This window comes from Sinocyclocheilus anshuiensis, unplaced genomic scaffold (genome assembly GCF_001515605.1).
Source record: "Sinocyclocheilus anshuiensis isolate Anshui unplaced genomic scaffold, SAMN03320099.WGS_v1.1 scaffold446, whole genome shotgun sequence".
Taxonomy (NCBI): Eukaryota; Metazoa; Chordata; class Actinopteri; order Cypriniformes; family Cyprinidae; genus Sinocyclocheilus; species Sinocyclocheilus anshuiensis.
This window is the reverse complement of record NW_015544247.1, coordinates 4,213,288-4,221,421: the sequence shown is the minus strand read 5'-3', so window position 1 is coordinate 4,221,421 and position 8,134 is coordinate 4,213,288. Positions and strand designations below refer to the sequence as shown.

Here is an 8,134-nt window from a genome sequence, read left to right as displayed (position 1 = left end):
TATATTTAAAGAGTTTTTATATTTTATATATTTAAAGCGAGTTTTTGGGCAGTGTAGAGTAGTGCTTGTTGTTTGTCATTTCTCCGATCACAAATGCAGACATAGTTTTATGTTTACGTGGCGCGATGCAACGCAATGTGTAAAAACACAGTAAGTCAGTCATTATAATCAGTAATTATGTCCCCACTGGATGCTACAAATGCCTCGTTTGTAATGGGTTTTATTGGTTTTCTCTCGTCGTGCCGGGACACGGCATCACAGTATGCTAAGGGGTGTAACATTTCTGTCACACGCTTGAGGTATTCGGCCAATCACAATGCACTGGATAGCTGGCCAATCAGCGTACACCTCGCTTTTCAGACCGATGAGCTTTGTAAAAATCGATGCGTTTCAGAAAGGCGGGGCATAGAGGAGAAACAATAATGTACAGTATGTGGAAAATAATGTGTTTTTTGAACCTTAAACCGCATAAACACATTGCATTACACCAAATACACAAAATAATGTTATTTTTTAGCAATGTCATATGACCCCTTTAAGTGAACAGATCATTTCCACATACTAACACACATATTTTGTTCACTGAAGTATCTTTGTTTTAAAGAATTAGACTGCTATCCTGCCTTCAAAGTCATGAGCAAATCACATTTGGAGCCTTAAAGTAGCACTTTTATTACATTAAATTAAACACTCTTTCAAGAGCCTTTTATTAGAGTTTTAACACACAAGTTTTAACAAAAAATAATGCTTGTTTTAGTCTTCTGTGCCATTCTGTTTTTTTAATGAATTGGTTGCGTAAATGATTCAGTGAATCATTCATAACAGAAAAAGACTTACTTATAATTGCCAACGAGCAAAATTATATAAGGCACACTGAGTGAATCGGTTCACAAATATGAAAGAATCTTTTTAGTTAATATGACCCAAAGGATTTGAGTTACGGGGTGCCATCTATTCTGACTAAAGTCAGAGATCAAATAAATGAAAATTTCATAATAAAATCTTCCTAAAGAAAGAAAAAAAGGAAAAGGAAAAAAACAAAAGCATGCGTACTATATGTGGTATACCTGTAGGTACGTGATTCTGTTCTGTACTAGGTCAGACAGTTCTTTAGCTTCTTTCTCTCTCCAATCTCCAGCACCGTCCACCTGGCTCAGATGATACAGGTCTGTCATGACGGACCTAAAGATTACATAAAGACCACTGTAAAACACAGCTCAAAACTCCAAACAACTGCATCACACCATTTCTGCTAATTAAACCAATTGATTATGGCTCATTACAGAGCATTTTGTTAAGAAATAATATCAAATTAGTTTTACAGTCACAAACTAAAGTCAGCCTGGCCTATGCACTGTTAATCATCCACACTACAATTAAAAGCGCTCTAGTAATGACTTCATTTTTTAGCTTCTGTTCAGCATTACATGGACGTCTTTTTTCTAAAGTGCGAGCAAACACGCTGATCTAAACATACACACCCATTAAACCCCAGTAATGGCATTACTGCTCCATGAGATTACATGCTGTTTAGAAAGAGATTAGAGATGGAGAGAATTTTTCCTCTTTAATAAAATGTAGCACATGATTAGGACAAGTGAAAATGAGCTTGCACAAAAAAGGAAGTAAAGTCTGCATATATGTGCATTAGGGCTGTCAAAATGACTGAAAAACTAAATTCGAATTTTGTACTTAAATATTATTAAAATTCGAATTATATTCGAATTTAAAATGCATAATTTCAGTTAGGGTGAAGAAAAGCTTTTGGCTTCTCTCCTGAGGCCACAAGAGGGCGCATCGAGCAAAATATTACTAATGCACGTTTATTCAAAGCATGAGGTCACATGACTATCTGTGGAAAAAAAGTGCATAATGTTTAAAATAATGTTTATAAACCAATTATAATTAATTAAGTTGCTTAAACAACTATAAACCAAACAGCATCATGCATGTATGCATCGTTTAATACAAAGGACCGAAAGCCAATCACACAGAGTACATTTTTCATTTAAAAACATGAGATGCAGTAGAGTGGGGAAAAAAAACGCCATAAAGTCTCGAGATATGTTTTTTCAAAGTTAAACATGCATTCATTTTACATGGCTTTCTAAACATGCGGCTCTTTTGTGCAAGACGCGAGTGCAACGGTGATAGACGTCCCTCTAGAAAATGCGATAAATATACGTTCTGTGTAAACGGCTTGGTTTTAGTTTTGATCAAAACAAAACGTAAACAAGATCTTCTCTGCATTGATGTTCTCTTTTTCCGCAATATTTTTAATGAACAACGTAGCAGCAACGCATCTAGTGGGTTCAACTGGATAGGCTGACAAAAATATTATAATGCAGTGACACATACATCGTCATCGCATCTCGTGCGCCACTGATAAGGCTGTCTGATGCACACCTAAAATTCGAATGCAAAAACGTCGGATTTTTATTTTAAATTCGACGAATATTCGAAATTCAAATTTTTTTTGACAGCCCTAATGTGCATTATGGATATGTATTCCTCCTCTACGCTGGGATTCAAAAGTATTAAACAGTTATTCATCTCTTCTATTGTACAACTAAATGTTTTGAGACCTTGGATATTTAAAATGTGGAGAAGAGGCCCCTGAAGTGAATTTCAGTTATTGGTATAATGTAGATTTGATGAGAGTTGTATAGGGACCAGCTAATCATTTCAAATGTATCCAGGCAAAGTGTTTATATTATGATATCTCCCTTTTTTTCCTTTTTTTTTTTTTTACATCTACTGTTGCATTTTATGTTGACTTAATTTCATAATTAACAGCCATAATGGTTCAGACTGGTAAGTTATTTTAATTCATTCATTCAGTTGAGATATTTATCATAAATTGACAGGATGCTGTGTTTTTATGTTTAGACACAAAAATATGACCTTAAAATTCTCTAAAAATCAATTCCACAGAGCAAATATAAATAAATAAGTTAATTTCTCATACTGGTGAGAGCAGTTTATTTAATTGGAAACACATTTACACTACAGTTCAAAAGTTTGACTAAGATTTTTTATTTTACTTTATTTTTTACAATTAATACTTTTAAGTAAGAAATTAAGAAATTGATACTTTCTTCAGCAAGGACAGTAAAAACTGACAGTAAATACCTTTAGAGTGTTACAAATTTGTATTTCAAATAAATGCTGTTTTTTGAACTGTCTAGTCAACAAAAAATGCTGAAAAAAATCACAGTATACACAAAAATATCAAGCAGCACAACTGTTTTAAACAATAATAATAAGAAGAAAAAATGTTTCTTCAGCAGCAAATCTGCATATTAGAATGATTTCTGAAGGATCATGTGACGCTGAAGACTAGAGTAATGACTGCTGAAAATTCAGCTTTGCCATCACAGGAAAACATTTTTAAAATATTTATATATATTAAAATAGAAAGCTCTTACCACCTCAAACATTTGAAAGGAAGTGTAGCTTTATAATGCAGACTTATCTGCTGTATCGGCCAATGTCATTATGAGTGAATTCCTTATGTATACATATACTGGATGTGTGTGTATAACCTCTGCTGGTGTCTAAGGTCCTGCAGGAGTGTGTCCACATGTTTCTGTAGTGCTCCAGTGTCCACCAGTGCTAGTTTCTTCAACTCACTGCGAACAAAATACCACAGTTCCCTCACGCCATTCTCCACCTTCCTCCTTAGCTCCTCCTGGTCCTTTCCTGGACCTGCACACACACACAAACAAACATTCATATTATTTCAATGCTAATTGAATTGTTACTACAGAGATGAAAGACCAATATAAATCAGCCAGGTCCACTAAATAGCCTATTATCTCTACATTTTGTGATTATTGCCATCAGCCGATAACCATTTTTACCTGTTTTCATGTTTTTGAGAGAATTTTGAGTCAGTACAACTTCAAAAGTGACAGCAAAGATATTTGTTACAAAAGTTTTCAATTTCAAATAAATGGTGTTCTTTTGAAATTTCTATTAATAAAATGATACAATGATCAGAGTTTCCACAAAAATATTAAGCAGCACAACTACTTTCAACCTTGATAATAAGAAATGCTTCTTAAGCACCAAATCGGCATATTATTATTATGATTTCTGAAGGATCATGTGACACAGAAGACTGGAGTAATGGCTGCTGAAAATTCAACTTTGCCATCACAGAAATAAATTACATTTTAAAATATGCTAAACTAGAGAACAGTTTAAGTTGTAATAATATATTTCACAATATTACTGTTTACTGTATTTGTGATACAATGAATGCAGCATTGCTGAGACTTCTTTCAAAGAAACATTACAAAATTTTACAGGCCCCAAATTTTAAATGATGGTGTATACTGTCATTTAATTTCAACAATTCTGAATACATAATTTGCTCATTTATATAAAATCAAATATAATAACTCTGCATTATATACCATGCTGTCTAGATACCTCTATTGACACCATTAATAAACTCATATCACCAGAATTGAAGAAGCTGCAACAACTAGCATTTGGGGAATTATATACATGGACGGCGGATACAGTGGGTATCACCTATATCACTAAATTACATATTGACGTGCTGGTGCCGGCAATATGACAGAATGTATGTGTACTGTAGACGGTGTGACCTGTATATGTGAGTGAATGCACAAAGATGTGTGTGGGATTAAAAAGCGGTGTTATTCAATAAGGGTATCAGTGGCTGTAAGACAATCCGGCACACGGCTGTGATCCTCTGTGTATAGTGTTCCACTTGTTCTTCCTCTCAAAAGATCATTCAGTGCAATACTATAAGGACTGCTGACCCAGCAACCAGCCACAGAGAATGTGTGTGTGTGTGTGTGTGTGTGTTTGTGTGTGTGACAGGTTCAAAGCTTAATAGCATCATAAGTTAACCAGTATCCCTGGATCATCTGCTGGTCCACATAATATATATAATGTATATGTGTGTGTGTGTCTGTGTAGAAAGAAGCAATTTATATGACAGATTTTCATGTAGGCTTTTATTTATATGTAAACATTGTTTAATTACAATTATAACTAGCTATCTCACAATTTTTTGCTCACTCAGTATATTTTGGATTTTACAGCGGGGTAATTTTGTTGCAGTAGTACGAGATAGCTTGATTTCAAACTCTGAATTGAATAAAAAATAACAAGTAAGCAGTCAGTAATAAAATAAGAACAAATAAATAAATTACTAATGATAGCACAAAAAATAATAACAATACAAATGAAATAAATTGCTTTTTAGTTTTTCAGGTAGGTCTAACAGTAGGGCTATTAAGAGATTTAGCTGTTATTTTTTACCAATTATATCCAAATAATGTTTAGTCCTAGAAAGCTATTATTATCAGAACACGTGAGCATAACATAGCGGTTAGCAGATCAATGAATGAGAGGGCAGCATTACCAGAGTTGCCCATATACCACATCATGTTACAGCACAGTAGGGCTGTTGCAAACAGAAACAATACTGTACTACATCGATGTTTCCTGTCGGCTCGATTTATGAGTGGACTTTGCTGTTCTGATGAGCATGAACGGTCTGGAGCCAAGGAGCGACTGAGCGGAGCGCACACGCATAGAGCGGGATAATATGCAGAGCGTCACACCATGTGAAAGTGAAACCCGAGCGGATGAACTAATTTTCGTCAGCCGGAATTTCGGTGCATCTCTAATTATTGGCGACATCAGAAATGGATATTATACAATAGATGCTTTTTTGAACATTTTAGCAATTTAAAAATCTTAAAAAAGGATTCTTTACACGGCACCCCTGCTCTCGACAGACGGCACCCCGGTTGGGAAACACTGGGCTAGAGGACAAATTACACAGACTCCCTGTAGTGATACGACCGTCCTTGACTGTGAAGACTCTCATATACACACACACACACGCACACTTTTCATCCATATTAAAAGGTTCCTATTAATTTGACACGTTTCATCTTTTCTTCACTCAGCATTAACAGCAAGCCATTACAGCACATCTGAAAAAGAGCTGTCAGCCCTCACATGCGTGTGTGTATGTGCATTTTCTTAACTACACTTTAGGATGTGCAGAAGTTAACTAAATCTGACAAAGTCTCCCTTTGGAGGTGTTTAGAGACATCCTTAAGGTACAAAAACTTAAATGATAATTTCTAGTTATACTTTTAGAGTTATACTTTGGTTTGGATTAGTTAATTTGCTTTATTTATTAAGAAATTAAATTAAAATGTATTTTCTGATACTTAAAAAAGAATTATAAGAAAGGCTTATATATTAAGATTATTTATTTTTATTATATATTTATATCTGACTCTAAAAAAATGTATGACTTTTTTAGGTTTAGCCACTGAAAATTTTGGCAGGCAATTGTACATTTTAAAATTTGATGTTAGCTTTACATAAAAACTACAGAATTGCATAGTTCATTTAGATAATTGCGTATATTTACACACCATCAGCAGGGAGGCTGCGGTAAGAGTTGATTTTCTCCTTAGCTCTGATCAGTTGTTCTTCAAGGTTGCGTAATTTACCCACGGCTCCGGGACCACCATCGGCCTGTCCTTCAGGTAACCTGGAAGACAGAGAGAGAGACATGTTAGCATGACCATTGCCTGGGGAATCGACATGTTCTTACGCTGTGCGTTAACGCTTCTGAACATTCAAGCTCGTGTGAGAGTGAATGTGTGGCCTACTGGGTCAAGGTGAATTGTGGCTGGCTAATTTCCCAGGGGTCTTTACTCCTTGCTTCCAGTGCCAATTTAATGCAATGATCAGTTGCTGCAGCCACTGCGGGCAATTCATTTGGTGGCAGGCGCTATTCATCACACACAGACACACAAACAGTTGACCGAAGCCTGCCCAGCGTGGGCTCCTGACACACACATTTTCATCTAATAAACTTCATTACCGACGAACATCCCAAGACCTGAACCTCCATCATTCCCTGACACTCCTTCAGAGAAATCTAGTTCATTAATGAGATGACTTCCTTTGGTAGACAACAGATCCTGCATATTCTCTCTCTCACACACAATATTAGTTTAGCTATCGAAATACTAATTCTACTGCTTTTATATAAAGCTAATTATAATTTCAATTATTACAGCAGGGTTCTCAGACACTGAGGGCCACCAAGTGTTATTCTTCATTAGGTGCCAGATGAACAGGTACAACAAATACAAGTGGTTTTACAACCATGAATTTTAACTACATGCAGTTATTGCTACATTTATACATGTATTAGTGAATAGGATTGTTGTGTGACTCATCTCTCCCTCTTACTTGCATACTGCACTGCTTGTTTAGTGGACTAATTATGCCTTGAATTGCATTGCTAGGGAACTGCAATATTCTCCTAGCAGATCAGGCAGGTAGTGGTCATATTAAGAGACCACAAACCTCACAAGCTGCGACTTGACTCTCAAAAGTACTTTAAATACACATCATATTTAGAAATGTTTAAGAACTCAATTTTACAGAAATCTTAAGATCTATTTTTGACAAATATTGATCTCACACACAGTATATGCTATTTAAGGCTTTTATTGGCCCTCAGTTTTGAAAAGTGAAATTAAAACGTTTGGTATATGAATACAAGGACACCCTGGTCATTATATTTCAGCTGCAAAATGACGGGCAAAGCAAAAAATAGTTTGGAGTGGCAGTGCAAAAAAAAAAAAATGTGTCCACGTGCATGTTGCATGGTGGCTGTGCATTCAATGTAGACAGCTCACTTTATTATAATAGAAGCAAAGTGGTTTTGTTGCATTGACGTTGCATGCATACAATGAAGAGGCTTTTTGTGTTTTAGGCAAAAAATAAATAAATAAAATAAATTAAACCTTTTTGTGTCTTAGGCCTATAATAAGCCATACAAAACAAAACAAACCTTTTGTGTTTTAGGCCTATAATAAACCATCTAAAATAAAATAAATAAAATAAACCTTTTGTGTTTAAGGCACATAATAAGCCATGCAAATAATAAATAAATATATAATAAATGGCATTAGCATTTATACAATGATAATAATTTAACATGTTTTATATTTTTCATAATAAATTACGAAATTATTATGTCTCCAAATAACCCCCATGAGAAACACAAACAAACAAACAAACACACACACTCACTTGGGGGGGTTGGGAGGGG

General features: G+C 35.1%; 1 protein-coding gene across 1 annotated transcript in view; it reads right to left on the bottom strand.

Moving 5' to 3' along the window:
• The window catches only part of LOC107697788 (alpha-(1,6)-fucosyltransferase-like), a 100,441-nt gene that overhangs the window by 11,078 nt on the left and 81,229 nt on the right, over positions 1–8,134 (bottom strand). The window contains exons 4-6 of the mRNA XM_016498650.1: positions 6,438–6,556; positions 3,546–3,708; positions 1,068–1,182 (exon numbers count right to left, since the gene is read on the bottom strand). Of these exons, the coding sequence (XP_016354136.1) occupies positions 1,068–1,182; positions 3,546–3,708; positions 6,438–6,556 (397 nt within the window). The remainder of the gene's footprint in view (positions 1–1,067; positions 1,183–3,545; positions 3,709–6,437; positions 6,557–8,134) is intronic.